Consider the following 18544-nt stretch of genomic DNA (forward strand, 5'->3'; position numbering starts at 1 on the left):
ATTCTTTAGAATATTAGAATCTGGAAATAAAACTGCCCTAAACCAAGGTAATCAACGGCATTTTACCTTTACTAAAAAAAGTTTGAAAAAGAAGTTTCATTATCCACATGAGATAATTATCATGTATGTACAAAAAGTATTTTATATGTGGTCTTGCTACACCAAGAGGCTACAGTGACAGGTGTGACAATCATGTCCTTCTAACTCTGCTAAAATGTGTATTTGATCAAACAAACGGCCCTCAGCAACTAGGTCAAGCATTAACATACAGAATAGTCAGTACCAAGATCTTAATGAGACTTTTTTTAAAAAGTTCTCTTCCCTGTAAAGAGATACTCCTTTTTAAAAATATGATCTGAATTAAGACATAAAAGGCTTACATTTAAACTGTGATGGTAGAATGAAAGAAAAATAGTACTTTGAAAAAGAACAAATGATTCTTTTAAAAAACATACACAGAATAATCAAACTACAAACATCTTTACAAATTCACAACATCTGCACTAATGCATAGAATCTGAAACCTAGAAGGCATTTCTCTCCCATCTCATCTCTGGTCTGATTCTTGTAGATCACTATATAAAGAACTTACTACAATTTTGATCTTAAATGTCATGAAATTATTTTCTACACAGATAAAAACTTAGTTTTATATAGGATCACAAGCACACATCATCTAGGGATTATTCACTAAGCCACAAATATTTTATCCATCCCTCTAAGATACAGCTTACATATGGTTGTGGTACATCCCAGGCAGATGTCTAAAGCACGCAAGGGGAGGTGCTAGCAAAAGAAATACTCATTTGCCAAAGTAAACATATAACCCTTCCCATATGATGTACCACAACCACACATGAGGAAAGTCAAGAACTTCTTTTATTTTAAAATAAACATTGAAGATCCCCCATTTCCCACCACCCTACAAAATTTTTGAATGTGGAATGTTCAACAGCCTATCTATTTTAGTAGGTTACAAAACCAGCAAAAACTCCAGTTGTCTAATGATGAATGTTTGAGAATAGCTTTGTTTTTAAGTAGCTGAGCACCTACTGGAAAAATCCCTTAGCTAAAGGCTGAAAACAAATTTAACTTCTGCACAGAAAATTAATTTCATAGCCTTTGCTTAATAGGTGGGATTGATTCTCCATGACGTCAAAGTGGAATGGGACAACAAGCAGCAATAAGTTCATAGGCACACTGAACTAGTGCTCCAACTGTTAGCACAAATGTCAACACAGTACGTGTGGCTATAGCACTACTAAACTGTCCATCTCCTCCATTATATTTGAGCTCTCCCTATACATCTAAGGGAAGATACATCCACTTTGAATATAAATGCTTCCATGAGAAAAGGAGAATTCAGTTAGGGTTAAATTAGATAAAAGGTAAGTGCAAATACTATAGAAATAGCTGCTGGAGATAACCATAAAAATTTGTGACACTAACAATGCATGGGGTGAATCATAAAAGCTGCTAGCTGTTGAACACCAGCGTTTCAGGATACAACTTTTATAAACATGTTTTATTTGTTTTGCTTATACCATCAGAACTGAAGCTACTGACTGTCATCTCCCTTAAACAGGGAAATCAATCTAAAACACATACTGGTGCTTTTCAAAAGATAGCAATTTTAAAAGGGTGATAGCAGCAGGCATTTGGTATCTTTTTCTTTTAAAAACGATCAAGCTGCAGGAAAAACATGTGACCAAGAGTGTTATGATTATCCATTAGAGATTTTCATCAGTACCTGTACCAATTTAGGTGACAATACAGCAATATTCATGGATTAGTGACAATGTACATGTCATAAGGAATGATAAGAGTACCAATCCTTATAAAAGTCATTGTCTCAAAGAAATTGTTAAGTGTTCAAAAAGGAAATCTAAATACTTCACATTAAGTACAGAAGCGGCCATCCAGACTATATCCCATATTTGTTGCATATCTTTAAGAGTGCCAATCAAAGCCTAATCTGTATTGACCTTATCTTATACAATATCAGCTATTAAAAAGCAATTTATATGTGTTTTTAACCACTCGCTTGGCCAGATGAATAGTGAGTACTGTGTCGAAGCTGGAAGCCAGCCTTACATGTGTGATTAAGGGCCCATGCATAATTTGCTAGGTAGCTAAACATTCAGTGCTCCAATTTAACATGAAAGCTGTGAAATGCAGCTGTTCTGCCAAACCACACTCCGCTCCTTCCCTCTTCCTTTCAAGGACAATATTTTAGCTTTGTCAATTACCACTGAATTAATTCTAGGGCTGATTTGTAGATTTTATCCAATGTCCAAAAAGTCAAACTTGTTTTTTGCAAGCCACTTCAAATAACTATGGAGATACTATCACCCCGTAAAGTATATTATGTTTTACTCCTAAGCAAGGGTGAGGAATCTGAGTATCATGTGCAAGGCTCAAGATGACGCTCAGGACAGAACATGCAGAGTAAAAATAGTTTCCTTCCATATCCAGGTAATATAAAGCTGACAATTGCAGTCCTGTCTTTATGGGATGAAAACAGTCCCTTTACAATGTTTCCTGAAAGGGAGAACAAATAGATAATAACTCTTCTGGTAACATATTATGGTACACTGGCCAGTGTGTTTTTGGCGATTAAACATAATCCTGTGAATCAGATTAATTCACTTGCTGAGTGTTCATTTGCGGCATCCCTCTGTTGGGTCTTGGGGGCCCTCCACGACCTAGAAGACAAAAATGGCATTTGATTTTTCTTTCAAATATTATTTGTTTTGCCTTCAAGCAGATTTTCATCTGAAGTCAAGAAGCATGTGGGCAGCTTGTCACCACATTATTAGGTTAAAGAAGTCAATTCTTCAGTGTTCAAGTTTCACCTGTCCTGGAAGTGGTCATGCGCAAACTTGCTCATGTTCCCTAGCTAAAAGAAGAGTAGAGCTAATGGAGTATTCCACCAGTACTCATTCATTCATTCATTCAACAAGTATTTATTGAGTGCCCACTATGTGCCAGGCACCATCATCAGGCGTTGGGAATAGATACAGCAGTGAAGACAGACAAGGTACCTGCTCTCATGGAGCTTACATTCTAGTGTACACTCTAGCTTACATTTCAGTAGTAAATAACATCATACTATCAAAATTAATAAAAGCACCAGAATGAAAACAGACCTTATTACCTAAACTGTTAAAAATAAACTACATAACATTCAAAATTGTATAATGACTTATAACAGATAAAATAACTTTTTACATGCTGTTAAAACAGATTGTAAGCTCTCAGTTAACTCAACTTTCATAGAATGCTACAAGGTGGGAAAGAAGAACACAACCCACATTCACATGCAAAAATCCTTTGATACTTCTAGTCAAGTCAGTAACTCCCAAGTGATCCATTACTTTAAAAAAAAAAAATGCACCTTTTTGCTGGCCAGTTCTACTAACATTCCAATCAATGTACTTTGTAATTCCTCCTTAATATACACTTTTAAACATGTTATGGGGAGGAAATCTATTCAATATTTAGCCTCCCTCAGAGAACCATTTAGAATTTCAGATTATATGAAATGCTAGCTCCAATTGTTAAAACAGGTTAACTTCCTGCCCAAATAGAAAGCAGTTTTCCAACAGTAAAAGACAAAACGTTTTTTGAGTCTATAATCTTTAAGTACAACTCAGTAAGTTAGTTGAACTTACAAATCATTAAGTTAGTAAGATTTTAGAGATTTTATTTAAAAACCAGAAATAACTTGGTATTTGTATCGCTAATAGTGGTCCAAAAGTCAATGAAATTTCAGTTAGTTCTATTACTTCTAAATGGTTCTCTAAATTTAACTATAGTTTATTACCTGGCCATTAAAGGGTTTCTGGTCCTAAAATATAAGATTCATGTTTCAAAAATGAAAGAGGAATAATAAATTTATATAAATGTTCAATCTCATTCCAAAAATGTCTTACAAAAATGTTTCAATAAGTACTTCCTAAAAACATTTACCAGGTTTTAGGACCTGAAAAATAATTTCCAGTTGGAAAAAACACTTTTTCTGAGGAAGAGAAAATGTTCTAGTTTTCAAGACAGTTTATATTTTAACAGGGAAAGTCATTCAAAAATTAAATTTTGGGTTCAATATTAAGTTTTAGAAACAGCGCATTTCATTTAATCCCTAGCAACAAGTCTGGAAAAGATAAATGGGTTCCTAACATATAATCCACATGCAGACTATGAACAGCTCTTCCAAGGCCAGAACAGATGCTCCACTTAAGAGCTAGGATCACCACCACAAAATATTACCTCGTGGGGCTCCCCGTGGTCCACTCTGCCCAGAGCCTCGCTTGAAATTCTGCTGATATCCATCCTAAAAGACAAGCTAGTTAGTATTGGCAAGAAATGGCAATTTTTAAAAATGCTAACCCCTCTCTACTTCTATTCTTACACTATTCTTTGAGACATTTCAGCATACCACAGCTAAAAAAGTTATTCTAAAACTGATGTTTTTCTATTGTTCTCAAGAATCTTCAATGAGTATATTTTACTGTCCTTGAAAATCAGTATTTCTAACAGACTTCACTAAATGAGTAGGCATCAACCTTTGTCGAATACTAAGAAATGCAAAAGTCATCACTTTCTGTAATGAAACATCATGGACCCCACAAAATTAACCCCAGATTAGTTACTGAGCAACTGCAGCAGGCCCTTCCATTGCTGTGTTTAGGTCAGGTTTATATTTCAAAGCCACTTCACCTACCCGCTGATAGCCAGAGTAGTCCCGGGGAGCACTGAACTGAGACTGTGTATAACCACTGTTTGGAGTGTTAGAGAATGAAGGACGGTAACCATCATATCCTCCTAAAATTTAAGACAAGAAAATAAATAATTCTCTTATCTTCATAATGAATGTTTACTGACTTATTAACAATGAAGGGAAGAAATGAAAAGTTCTGTACCAGGTTATTTTTTCAAATTTCTAATTTCCTATCCTAATGCAATTTATTTATACATTTCTACTAGGTATTGACTGCCTAAGAATTTTCACTCACCTATGCACAAGCACAAACATAAAAAACCCATCCCTGTGAGATCTGGTAATATATAGATAACAATTATCCCTTAAGACACTAAGAGATACTGATTTGACAAAAGCAAAAATCCCCCACTTCATTATTCAAATATATCAAAACACACTTAAAAATGTACCTTAGAGGCTAATATAGATACGTCTTTTCTCAAAACTATGACATTATCTATGTATTTTACAAATCATAGAACAACTTGAAATTTTCAAAGATTAACAGAACTTGCTGTTTTGTTTTGTTTTACCTCTGAATCCATTGGCAGGGCCCCGGTATCCGTTCATCAAGCCTCTAGCACCTCGGGAGCCTCCACGAGACACACCACGGCTGTTGTAGTAGGGCTGATTGCTGCGTGGAAATCCACTGTTCTGCTGAGGAGGCTGCTGGTGGTTACCAGTCACCTGATGAGGCTGGTCCTGGGAACCATGGTAAGTGCCAACCACTACAAAACAGAAAATATATACTGTAATTCACACACGTATACATACATATAAACACACACACATAGCTGATTACCATTTTTCTCCCAACTGCTTTCTGGTTTTGCCTTTATGCAGTCTCCACAAAGTCTAGTACAAAATTTAAATAAATTTGCACACTAACAATAGAAAAAAAAATACGTTAATGAAATCCCCCCCTTTCTCCTATACAAAGATTAAGCTAAGGAGAGTAAAATTCTTCCAACAATAATCTCAAACTTTTAGAAAGCAGCATACACAATTTCATCCTTCCAAATGGATTTAAAAGACTGTACTATTGACATCTTCTCAAAGATATCTAACTTTCAGCACAAGGGATCTACAATAATTCAGAGGCTTTCTTAAACACTTAGTACAACTGCCATTTTGTACCATTTAATTATTTTCATTATAAAGCTCCTTAGTGGTAAAAGTTTTATTATTTTAAATTTCCCTTGGTACTTAGTGAAACACACAAAACCATCCTCTCAGAGTAGCTAAGCAGCTATATAGTAGAATATGCTGTAAATTACACTGCTGAATCAGCAGAGGCCTTCAACTTAAAAGTCCTTTCTGCCTGATACTATTTCAAATTCCCTTTTTTATAAAACTAAATATTTACACTTAAAAATATTTGTTTACTTATTTGAAAGAAAGAAAGGCAGAGACATTTTCCATCTACTGCTGCAACCATCAGTGCTAGGCCAGGCCAGAGCTAGGAGACAGGAGCTTCACCCAGATCTCCCATATGAGAGGCAAGGACGTAAACATTTGGGTCACCTGCTGCTGCTTTCCCCAGGTTCAAGAGTCATATCCATTTCTTCTGTGTCTGCCCCAAGTGGAGGTTTTGGGCTGGCCAGTTAACTACTGACGACAGTTGCTGGGGGTAGGCCTTCCCTTTGTTCTACTACCTTTCTTACCTCTCAAAGGCACTTTACAACACAGTTTTGTTTTGTTGCTTTTTTTCCCTGTGAATTATTAACAGAAATGCATCTCACTGTTTAATTTTTTTAAAGTTTCTGGGGGGGGAACAGGTGCTGTGGTTTAGTAGACTAAGCCTCTACCTATGGCGCTGACATCCCATATGGGATGCTACTGCTCTTCTTCTGATCCAACTATCTGACTATGGCCTGGGAAAGCAGTAGAAGATGGCCCAAGCGTTTGGGCATGGGAGGCCTCGAAGAAGCTCCTGGCTCCTGGCTCCAGCCTGGCCCAACTCTGGCTGTTGCAGCCATTTGGGGAATGAACTAGCAGATGGAAGATATCTCTCTCTCTTAATTCTGCTTTTTAAATAAATCTTTTTGAAAAAATGACCATGGCCTACTTCGTGGAGAACAGGGTAGGCTAGAAAAGAAGACAAGTTTTGAAACCAGTACAGGGCCGGCGCTGCGGCTCGCTAGGCTAATCCTCGGCCTGCGGCACCGGTACTCTGGGTTCTAGTCCCAGTTGGGGTGCCAGTTCTGTCCTGGTTGCTCCTTTTCCAATCCAGTTCTCTGCTCTGGCCCAGGAAGGCAGTGGAGGATGGCCCAAGTGCTTGGGCCCCTACACCGGCATGGGAGACCAGGAAGAAGCACCTGGCTCCTGGCTTTGGATCAGTGCAGCGCTGGCTGTAGTGGCCATTAGGGGAGTGAACCAACGGAAGGAAGACCTTTCTCTCTGTCTCTCTCTCTCTCTCTCACTGTCTAACTCTGCGTGTCAAAAAAATAAAATAATGAAACCAGCACAGTATTCCAGATGGGAAATGATGGCTGTCTAAATTAGTGTTATAAAAAGGCAAGGAGTATGGGCTGATTCTACTTTCTTATTGGTAATATCTGTAAAATATTACTGTCAGCTTTTTTTTAATTAATTAATTTATTTATTATTTTTTTGACAGGCAGAGTGGATAGTGAGAGAGAGAGACAGAGAGAAAGGTCTTCCTTTTTGCCGTTGGTTCACCCTCCAATGGCCGCTGCGGCCGGCACATCTCACTGATCCAAAGCCAGGAGCCAGGTGCTTCTCCTGATCTCCCATGCGGGGGCAGGGCCCAAGGACTTGGGCCATCCTCCACTGCCTTCCCGGGCCATAGCAGAGAGCTGGCCTGGAAGAGGGGCAACCGGGATAGAATCCGGCACCCCAACCGGGACTAGAACCTGGTGTGCTGGCGTCGCAAGGCGGAGGATTAGCCTGTTAAGCCACGGCGCCGGCTACTATCAGCTTTTATACTTTATATTTTGAGATGGCAACTGGTTCAAGCCCTTCAATTAGAAAAGTCAAGTGGAATACAAAAGCAAGAGTTTCAAATTAACTGGCACAAATGGCAAAATTCACCCAAAACAAATGACACATGGTAACTGCTTTTTATTTCACCATACCATCTTTTAAAAGAATGGCAAAAGTCAAAGACATCAAGAGCATCACAAGGCTCCAAATACTTCAGTTCCACAACCAATTTATGACTACATGAAGAAGCCTACGACCACAAAACCCAGTTTCATCCTTTAGGGGCTGAACACAATACAACTAATAAATTTCTATCAGATTATGACTCATTCAACCTCCACATTCATTAGTGGTAAAGACCACTACAGGAACAGGTTAAGAATTTACTACTAAAAAGTCTATAATGTTGATCCAGCTCTACCAAAAAATGAGTAATTTAAAATTTTCGATTTTTAAGATGAGTCACATTAAACAAATGTGTTAACAGTTCCTCTGATTTCAGCAGAATGTTAGTTTGTTGTGAGTTTCCAATTAAATTCCTTGGAATGAAATAATCAGAGACCTAAAGACATTTCATGTCATATAAATTTAAGAAATTACAGTATCTCTGCCTACATTATTACTGTAACAAATATGGTAACTGGTCCAATTATGATCTTACTTGCCAAAAAGAATTTTGATTCAAACCAGTCCACCAATTGTAGCCACCATGAGATTTTCACCCAAGTTTTACTAAGTTTAAACTTGATGAAGTTTTACTAATCAGCACAACAATAACCAGACTAACTCCTACTGTTTCTTAACTTTATGTAACTGACTGCTTCATATGATACTAGCTAGGAAGTTTCATCAATTAGCAATGTAAGGTTAAGTTTATCATGATTCAAATCACAAGTTTAATTTCAGAAAGATTATGTAACAAAGTCAAGATATTATGAAAGCTCAGTGACCAAAGGAAAAAGGGTTTAAGGCTTCTGAACATCACAAAAATTCACATGAAGTAAGGAGTCAATTTAATTCACAATCAGCAATGAAAAATTCTTATGGTGTAATGCTAAAACAAAAATCCTTAGGCACTGCCACTGTCAACTCTAATCTGTCAGTAACTGTGGAAAGCAAGGAGCCAACAAAGTGATGCTCACTTTCTTACCTGTTTGAAGCTGCTCTTGCTGAAGCTCTGTTTGTTCCACTTGGTGAGGCTGACTGGAAAAGCTCTGGTTGTAACTGGCTTGGTACTGATTTTGCTGTTTTAAAGTTTCTGGTTCATTAACAGGAGGAACAGGAGCATTCATATTGAACACCTTTAAGTGAATGAAGTCAATGATTAATTCATTCTTTTATTCCCTGTTTCAACATGGCAGATCTCAACACTGATTTTGCCTCAAACATTAATAAAGAACATCACATAAGTTTCAAGCACACAAACATCATGCACTTTAATATGAGGAAAGATATTCATAGCATACAATTTATAAAGGCAGTACAACAATGTGCTATGAAATGAAGTGGAGATTTAAAAAAAAAAAAAACTAAAAACAACCAGGAGCCCTGGGATTCTTCTATGTTTGAGAAATCTTTTTAAAAGATGCAAACCCTGGCCGGCGCTGCGGCTCACTAGGCTAATCCTCCGCCTACGGCGCCGGTACTCCAGGTTCTAGTCCCGGTTGGGGCGCCAGTTCTGTCCCGGTTGCTCCTCTTCCAGTCCAGCTCTCTGCTCTGGCCCGGGAAGGCAGTGGAGGATGGCCTAAATGCTTGGGCCCTGCACCGGCATGGGAGACCAGGAAGAAGCACCTGGCTCCTGGCTTCAGATCGGCACAGCGCGTCGGCCTTAGCGGCCATTAGGGGAGTGAACCAACGGAAGGAAGACCTTTCTGTCCCTCTCTCTAACTCTGCCTGTTAAAAAAAAAAGATGCGAACCCCTGATGTGATACCACTTGAAGAAATTTATTCTGTGAAGTTCAATTTTTAGTTTAATGCTTAATTCATTTTCAATTTTTCTCATATTTTAATCACAACTTAGTATTTTAAGTATTTGATCTTGAACATTCCTCTGAACACTGAGTTCTTCACAGATGACAGTATTTTCACTATCACTATTTTATAGAAATTCTCCAATTTAAAGATGCTTGCTGAATAACCAGATGAAGTCCTTTGAAATACTTCAGCAAAATAAAAGATCAAGCATACAGGGCTATCAAAAACTATTATATCTAGATAATGATTACTAGTATATGGATGTTTCAATAATCTAGTCTTCCATAGCCTTGGCAACTCATGACGACAGCCTAGGGTGGTTACTGGCGCCATAAACTAGAGTGTCAATTTGTTGGGTCAACAACAAGAGCCACTGTGCACTTGCTCCTCATGTGGGATCTCTGTCCTTAATGTACTGTACATTCTGATTTAATGCTATAACTAGTACTCAAACAGTATGTTTCACTTTGTGTTTCTATGTGGGTGCAAACTGTTGAAATCTTTATACTAAATTGATCTTCTGTATATAAAGAGAATTGAAAATGAATCTTGATGTGAATGGAAGGGGAGAGGGAGTGGGAGAGGGGAGGGTTGTGGGTGGGAGGGAAGTTATGGGAGGGGGAAGCCATTGTAATCCATAAGCTGTACACTGGAAATTTATATTCATTAAATAAAAGTTAAAAAAAAAAAAACAGAAAAAAAAAATAATCTAGTCTGTACACTTAAAATTTGTTAATCAAAGCAAAGGGCGAAACTACAAAATAAGATACAGCTACATTAACTCCTAAGACTCAAATTTAGGAATATTCAGTTTATATTCAATTAAATGCAATCTACAATTACAACAGATGCGGATGCAAGCACAGTACAATGGAAACCTTTTGAAAATCTTGCATGAGATACAGTACATCCTAAGCACTTAATGTCAACTGAATTAATTTGCTTACCGTTTGCATGGATTGGAATGGAGCTGCATTTACATTGATTCCACTGCTATGTAAAGGTTTGCTTGTCCCAGCCTGGAACACTTGAGGCTGAGAAGCAGCAGGAAGGGAGGATGATGTCGTCGTCTGGTCTGTATTTAAAGAAATTGTTGCCTAAACACAAAGTGAACACATTCACTTTAGTGGTAAAGAAAATTTCCTTACTATTAATAAACTCAACTATTTCATGAAACCAAAATAGGTCAAAAAAGAATAGTCACTATATATATATATATATTATATATATACTACATATACACTATATATATACTACACATATATATTAAATGTAATATATCTCTGCCCCATTCATGAGTAGGAGCCTGGTATATATGTTTATTTATATGGCCCAGTAACAGAACTTGCCTGAATCTGATCAATTGGTTCCTTTTGTGTTCGTTGTTCTGTAGCATGAGAAGGCTGGTACAAGGGTTGAGATGCTGTGTACCCCTCGCTTGTGGATGAAACCAAAGGAACCTAGACAGAAGAAAAGTCAAAGCTGCTTTCTTCTTGCAAAATTGACTGTTAAATCAACACAGATTGAGCTGGGAAACAGTTAAGGAAGGGAGAAGTTAATGCTACCTTCTCTTTGAATAATTCAAATTGCTCTTTGAACTTGCAGACTATAAAGACTAACAATTACCAAAAATATGTATTTTTTAAACCTAAAGTTAAATTAACCCTAGTACAGTTATAATATCCCCTTATGATTATAAGATGGCAAATTACACTAAATTTTATTTTCTGGGGCTGGCACTGTGTCGCAGCGGGTTAAAGCCCCAGCCTGCAGTGCTAGCATCCCATATGGGCACCGGTTCAGTTCTCGGCTGCTCCTCTTCCGATCCAGCTCTGTGCTATGGCCTGGGAAAGCAGCAAAAGATGGCCCAAGTCCTTGGGCCCCTGGGAGACCTGGAAGAAGCTCCTGGCTCCTGGCTTCGGATCAGCTCAGCTCTGGTCATTGCGCTCATTTAGGGAGTGAACCAGAGGAATGGAAGTCCTCTCTCTCTCTGTTTCTACCTCTCTCTGTAACTCCTCTGTCTTCCAAAACAAGTAATTCTTAAAAAAATTTTTTTCTGAAATGTTTTCTGCATTTCTGAGTTTGCAGTATTTAAAAGCTTCCTTAATTATAATAAACTACTATAAACATAAGAATTAACAAGAAAAAAGTTTTAAATCAAAAAGAAAATATAGGCTGATAACTATCCAAGCCAATGAACTTGAAACACAATTCTTGAATACTGGCCAAATTCATATCTAACTTTCATTAGTGGAGAAAGAGACCTAAGCACTGATTAAAAACAAACCTGAGGGACCAGCGCTGAGGCACAGGTTGAGCCTCTGCCTGTGGCACCAGCTCAAGTCCTGGATGCTCCACTTCTGATATAGCTCCCTGCTAATATGCTTGGGAAAGCAGCGGGAGATGGCCTAAGTGCTTGGGCCCCTACATCCACGTGGGAGACCGGGAAGAAGCTCTTGGCTCCCTGCTTCAGATCAGTTCAGCTCCAGCTGAGCTCCAGTTGGGGAGTGAACCAGCGGATCGAAGACCTCTCTCTGTCTCTCCTCTCTTTCTCTCTGTAGCTCTTGACTTTCAAATAAATAAATAGAAACCAGAAAAAAATATTTTTAATCACTTTTACCTGTGTAGCTTCTGGTTGTACAGGAACCTGATTAGGTTGAGCAAGTCTAGATTCAGAATGAACTGCAAAATCAACCAAAAGATTATTATACAAAACCAAATTTCTTAAGAAATATATAAATATCAATTACTTGTTACAAAAGGCAAATTTCTATCACCAGATAATTTTAACAAAAAGGTTTTAGTGATTATAAAAATAAATTAGCTTTCAAGTTGGCATTTTGGTTTCCTGATAGTGATTATTAATTTACTCTTACAATTGCTTTCATTTTGTGTTTTCGAAGAGTAAAGATATATTAGTGTGGAAGTGCTAACAAGGCAGTAGAGCACAACAGACAAGAATCCATGTCATTGTTATGCACAAGACAAAGAATTAATTTTATATTCAATACTTTATATCAATAATAATCATTAATATTTTAACGTAACTTTCAGTGTAATTTCAAATGTTTCCATGGGAGGCAGGGGGAACTGTTAAGCCTATACTGTTAAGCCTATACTCAAGTCAGCGTGTATCTTATTGGTAATTTCTACCCCTCTCCTAACTCTCTTCTCAACCATATTTAAGTATATAACCAATATCTTTGGTAAGTCACGCAGAAATCACATATTAATGGACTCAGCATCTCCTGACTAAACAGTCTTACAGATCATGTCAGTGTTACCTGTGTTGGCTTTGGCACAATTCATTTACCTAACTATCTTACCAAATTAACTATGTTATTAAAATTGGTTTTATTCGACAACTTCTTTTATGGCATTTAAAATTATACAACATTAAATACATTACTTAATCTACATCTACTAACACTGACATATTCTGGGGGAAAAAAACCAAGAAGATTCAAAACTATTAACGGTCTTGCAGATAAAGTCCACTTAACCCAATACAAGGCACGAGGTCTGTTTAGCGCTGCTTCATCAAATGGTGAAAAACCAGCAGGAGACTGAAACTACAACTGTCTTGTAGCTTATCTGTTCCCTTTTCCTCGTACGAATTCCCTTACTCACTTCTTGTTGTTTCTCATCTATTTAAGATAATAAAATGTTCATAAATTCTCCTGAAAAGTTAAAAGCATCCAAAGAAAAGACACCTCTATTGATTTTATTCCTAGATTAATTGTGCACTTTAAAAGTCAAGCATGGGTGGGCGTTTAGCCTAGTGGTTAAGACGCCACTACCCATATAGGAGTACCTGGGTTTGATACCCAGCTCTGGCTCCTGACTCCAGCTTCCTGCTAATGCAGTCCTTGAGAGATGGCAGTGATGGCTCAAGTAACTGGATTCCTGCCAATCATGTGGGAGACCTGGATTGAGTTCCAGCTCCTGGCTTCAACTGCAGCCCAGCCCCATATGCGTACACATGGGGAGTGAACCAGTGGTTCCTCTCTCTGCGTGCTTTCCTCTCTCTGCCTCTCAAATAAAGAAATAAAAAAAAATTTTTGTAAGTCAAGCAAAATTTCACTTATATAAATACTACAAAAGCAGGCAAAGCTGGTCTCTAGCATTAAAAGGAAGTAGTTACCATGGAGTTAGGGGACATGGTAACTCTTGACTAAAAGGGAGCAAGACAGGTTTCTGGAGTACTGATGATGTGCTATTTTGATTTGGGTGCTAGTGTAGTCACTTTGTGAAAACTCATAGAACTTGCATTCATTTTTCTGTATGCTAATAAAAGTTTTTAAAACTATAAACAGAACTCAAAGGAAAAAGATCAAATTAAGATACAGATGCAAAAGATAAGCACATAATCAAAGAGTAAAATTAACTTTCACAAACTTTGTATGTAAGAAAGCACTTGGTCTCAGCCGGCGCCGTGGCTCACTTGGCTAATCCTCCGCCTGCGGTGCCAGTACCCCGGGTTCTAGTCCCGGTTGAGGTGCTGGACTCTGTCCCGCTTGCTCCTCTTCCAGCCCAGCTCTCTGCTGTGGCCCGGGAAGTCAGTGGAGGATGGCCCAAGTGCTTGGGCCTTGCACCCGCATGGGAGACCAGGAAGAAGCACCTGGCTCCTGGCTTTGGATTGGCATAGTGCACCGGCCTTAGCAGCCATCTGGGGGGTCTCTAACCCTGCCTGTCAAAAAAAAAAAAGAAAGCAAGCAAGCACTGGTCTCTACCCTTTCTCTCTTACATTAAATTGTACCATTACTAACCTGGAGGGCAAACCAGCTGGGGCATGTCCATGTTTTGGGTTGGATTCATAGGCTGTGCAGATACGATGGCAGGATCAAGGGTCTGGTTCTCAAAATCCAGCATTGAATCCTATGTTAAGATATAATGGAATTAGTTCCATTTATTAAATACTTAAATCTTCAATTAGGGTTTGAGTAAAAAACACTTACCTGTATGAAATTATAGGGCCCCTGCATTTGTGCCATAAGATCTTGTACTCGCTGTCTTCTCACAAGGGGATCTGCCTGAGCCACAGGAGTCAAAGAGTGCGGCTCTGGTACTGAAGGAGATGCAGCCTGGGGCTGCTGCTGGAGTGAATTTACCACCTAAGGTGGGAGAAGTGGGAGGGAAAGGGAGAGAAGAGAGAAAAGAGCTCCATTCATTACTGCTAAAACTGTTACCCAGACTACATATGCCACCTATACTGTAAACAGAACAGGCTTTAATAGCGTTACCCAGGCCACAATCATGACAAATTTAACATTTTGACCAGCAATGTCATCTTTTCAAGTATTCTCAATTCTCTGTATAGGTCACTATGTGGCTTTTCAGATTTTACTTTATAGACTGCTTTCAAACAAAGACTTCTTTCTAAAACAATGTGTTTTGCTTCAATCATTACATCTTCTAACTGGACCTATCTCTGCTGGGAAGTCCTAATTTTTCTTGATATTCTTTTGTGCAGCTTTTACACCTATGCAAGTCATATCTATCGAGTCTGAACAGGTAACCTTTCTTTGTTTATAAATAAGAGATTAAAAATTGCTACCTAAATAAACTGGTGAACCACGAGAACCAATTAATTAGGCCTGCTATTGACTTTGAGATGCTCCAAAATTCCAAGGATCAGAGGTGGATAGTATGATAAAGGCTTACCTACCAGATAGTAAGAAGGAAATATATTGGCACAATGCTAGGTACTGTACTATGTTCTTCCCTCAAATAAGACACAAACTACTTAACTACAAAGCAATGTTACATCTCAATATTTTCCTACTACACAATACATACTTTTCATTTCCAATGTTCCACAAAACATATGCTAAGGAGCAAGCATTGCGGGGTAGCAGGTAAAGCTACCTGCAACACCGGCATTCAAGCATCCAACATGGGCATTTTTGGACCCCTGTCACCTACTTAGAGGACCCAGACGAAGCTCCTGGCTTCTGGCTTCTTGCTAGCCCAGCCCTGGCCACTGCAGCCATTTGTGGAGTGAACCAAGATAGAAGACCTTGTTCTCACTCCCCCTACTATCCCCCACCCTATAACTCTTTCAATAAATAAATACAGAAATCTTTAAAAGAAAAAAAATAAAACATATGCTAGTAATTCAATTCTATTTCTCTATCCATGCTAACAAGTATTGATTACCTAGACTGACCCTATCTATTTATAGTTAGGGCCCAACAGGTTTCTATACCTCTTACATAAGTCACATATAGCTCTTTCTGATCTCTCTATCCTAACCCTCCTATAACATTTCTGAACCATATTCCTTAATTTAACAAATATTCACTGTTTTGTTAGGGTTTCACGGGAGAATATTCTCACACTAAGTATTTTCTGGTAACAGTCCAATCCTTCACTCAATTTATCAATAGTGCATTTTGGTGCTTCAACAGAGCTGAAGGTTCTGACACACTTACATCTTTAGAGAGCAGCCCAGATACAATAACATTATTTTTAAAAGCATATTTTTCTCAAATAACCAAAAGCTATTTTTTGGTATAAGGGAAGACACCTGAAAGAAGAGGAAAAGGAAAGCTAAACCAAATGATCAGACTTTCTACTCTATCTTCTGGGTAACAAGACACCGGCAAAGAGCTTCAAGCACAAGTAACTTAATCAAAGCTAGTTTTCCAATAATAATTAATTCGTGACAACGAATAGGATGGTCTGAGAGCAATCAATGGAGGAAAATATGAAGGGCGCCATTGAATTAGGGATAAGGATGTGGAAAAAAAAGGCTTACTATAACTTGAGAGACAATAGCAAGAAACATTAGAGGAAGTCTAGAGCCTGGCAGCCAAAAGTAATTAGGAGACACAAGGACTTTCCAACGCCACGCCGCATGGTGGGTTTTGCTGAAGGCCATCCATATGACAGCTCATTTTTTTCATACAGAGCTACTTGGTGTCACAACAGAATACTTTGTGTAATTACTTAAATATTCATATCATAAAGCAGCAATTCTATTAAGCACCCACAGGGATAAATAAGTCTTATAAAATTAGTTTATTATTATAATAAAGAATAAATGTACTAATAACACAAAAGACTAACAATTTGTCCTCAGGAGAGACAAAAATGTCAACCTTGCAATAAAAAGAATTCTTACCTCGACCGTTTCAACTGTCCACTCATCTACCTGCTCCTTTTCACCACTGCTGAACTGTGTTTCTGCCATAAATTGTCTATTTACATACTGCAAAGCAAAGTAAATGTTTGAGACATCTGTTTGAAAGGTAGAGAAGTAAAGTTGCATTAAATCAAAGTCATACCTCTGTTGATTCAACTTCACTTTGTTCAGTGTATTCTTCAGCTGGCTCGGGTTCTAAGAGATTAAAAATCGATGCAAAACAGATTTTTACGTCAATGAAAGTACTCTACAGAAGAAAATGGTAGCTACCTGTCATTATTCCTTTGTCCATAGAATGTACAATGCCAAAAGTGAGCCCTCAGGCTGGTGCTGTGGTATAGCGAGTTAAGCTGCAGCCTGCAATACCAGAATCCTGTACGGACGCTGGCTGGAGTCCTGGCTGCTCCACTTCAGAACCAGCTCCAAGCTAATGCACCTAAGGCAGCAGAAGACGGCCCAAGTCCTTCAGCCCCGAATATTCCTGGCTTCGGCCTAGCCCAGGCCCAGCTGCTGTGGCCATCTGGGGAATAATCAGAAGATGGAAGATCCCCTCCCTGCCCCTTTCTGTAACTCTGCCTTTCAAATAAGTAGAATTTATTTTCTAAAGTGAGCCTTAATGTAAACTGATAGTGACATACCATGGCCAGTTGATCAATTGTAACAAAAAGCACAACTCTGGTTGGGGATGCTGAGAACGAGGAAGGCTATGCAAGCATGGAAGTAGGGAGTACATGAGGAAATCGCCATACCTTCTGTTCAATTTTGCTGTTCACTTAAAACTGTCCTAAAAATGCACTTTATTTGGGGTTGCCGTTCGGCCTAGCAGCTAAAACACGGGTCAGGACACCCACGTGCCACATCAGAATGCCTGGGCTTCACTCACTGCTCGAGCTCTTAATTCCAGTTTCCTCCTAGTTCAGAACCTGGGAGGCAGTGCTAATGACTGAAGTAGTTGGGTTCCTGCCTTCCACATGGGAGACCTGAATTGAGATCCCAGGTCCCAGCCCCAGCAGTTAAAGGCATCCAGAAAACAGGAGATCTCTCCTTTTCTGCTTCTCAATTTTTTTAAGAAAATGGTTTTTTCAAATACAGTCACTTTTAAAAACTATGCAAAAATGGAAAAAATCTTTTTTAAAATTAACAATTCAGTGAGTGGGAATTTAATGCAGTGGTCAAGATGCCTGTGGCCCACACAGGAATACCTGGGATCAATTTCTGGCTCCAGTTCCTTACTCCAACTTCCCATCAATGCAGACCATGGGAAAAACAATGATGGCTCAAGTAACTGAGTTCCTGTTTCACAAGTGGATTGTGTTCCCACGGCTCCGGCCCAGTCAGAGAAGTGGGTGGCAGAGACACAGAGAAAACTGCCACCCACTGGTTCATTCCCTAAATGTCCCCCAACAGTCATATGGCAGAAGCTGGGAGCCAAGAACTCAATGCAGGCCTCACATATGGGTGGCTGGAATCCAATTACTTGAGACATCACTATTGCCTCCTTGGGAACACATTAGCAGGAAGCTGGAATCAGAGGACAGGGATTCCCACGTGGAACCAACACAAGCCCAAACACTTACTCTACAGTAATATATTTAGAATTTTTTATATTTATTCCAGAATAAATATTATTTATTCAACAGTATTGTAGATTATGTATAATGTAAACAGAGCAACTACATTCAAATCCTTTATTCTTTTATGTAATAATGCAAGAC

General features: G+C 38.6%; 1 protein-coding gene across 3 annotated transcripts in view; it reads right to left on the reverse strand.

Annotated features, from left to right (window-relative positions):
* Positions 1–861: 861 nt before the first annotated feature.
* Positions 862–18544, reverse strand: part of CAPRIN1 (cell cycle associated protein 1) — a 43225-nt gene continuing 25542 nt past the window's right edge. For 2 of the 3 annotated variants that reach the window (XM_062196322.1, XM_062196321.1), the window contains 12 exons: positions 16972–17024; positions 16809–16895; positions 14641–14796; positions 14452–14560; positions 12303–12364; positions 11032–11142; positions 10630–10779; positions 8859–9009; positions 5296–5490; positions 4724–4824; positions 4270–4333; positions 862–2705 (listed from right to left, as the gene is read on the reverse strand). In XM_062196322.1, the coding sequence (XP_062052306.1) occupies positions 2641–2705; positions 4270–4333; positions 4724–4824; positions 5296–5490; positions 8859–9009; positions 10630–10779; positions 11032–11142; positions 12303–12364; positions 14452–14560; positions 14641–14796; positions 16809–16895; positions 16972–17024 (1304 nt within the window). In that variant the 3' untranslated portion in view covers positions 862–2640. Of the gene's footprint in view, positions 2706–2950; positions 4334–4723; positions 4825–5295; positions 5491–8858; positions 9010–10629; positions 10780–11031; positions 11143–12302; positions 12365–14451; positions 14561–14640; positions 14797–16808; positions 16896–16971; positions 17025–18544 lie in introns of those variants that run through there. The other variant, XM_062196323.1, reaches the window with a different exon arrangement.

This window comes from Lepus europaeus, chromosome 7 (genome assembly GCF_033115175.1).
Source record: "Lepus europaeus isolate LE1 chromosome 7, mLepTim1.pri, whole genome shotgun sequence".
Classification (NCBI taxonomy): domain Eukaryota; kingdom Metazoa; phylum Chordata; class Mammalia; order Lagomorpha; family Leporidae; genus Lepus; species Lepus europaeus.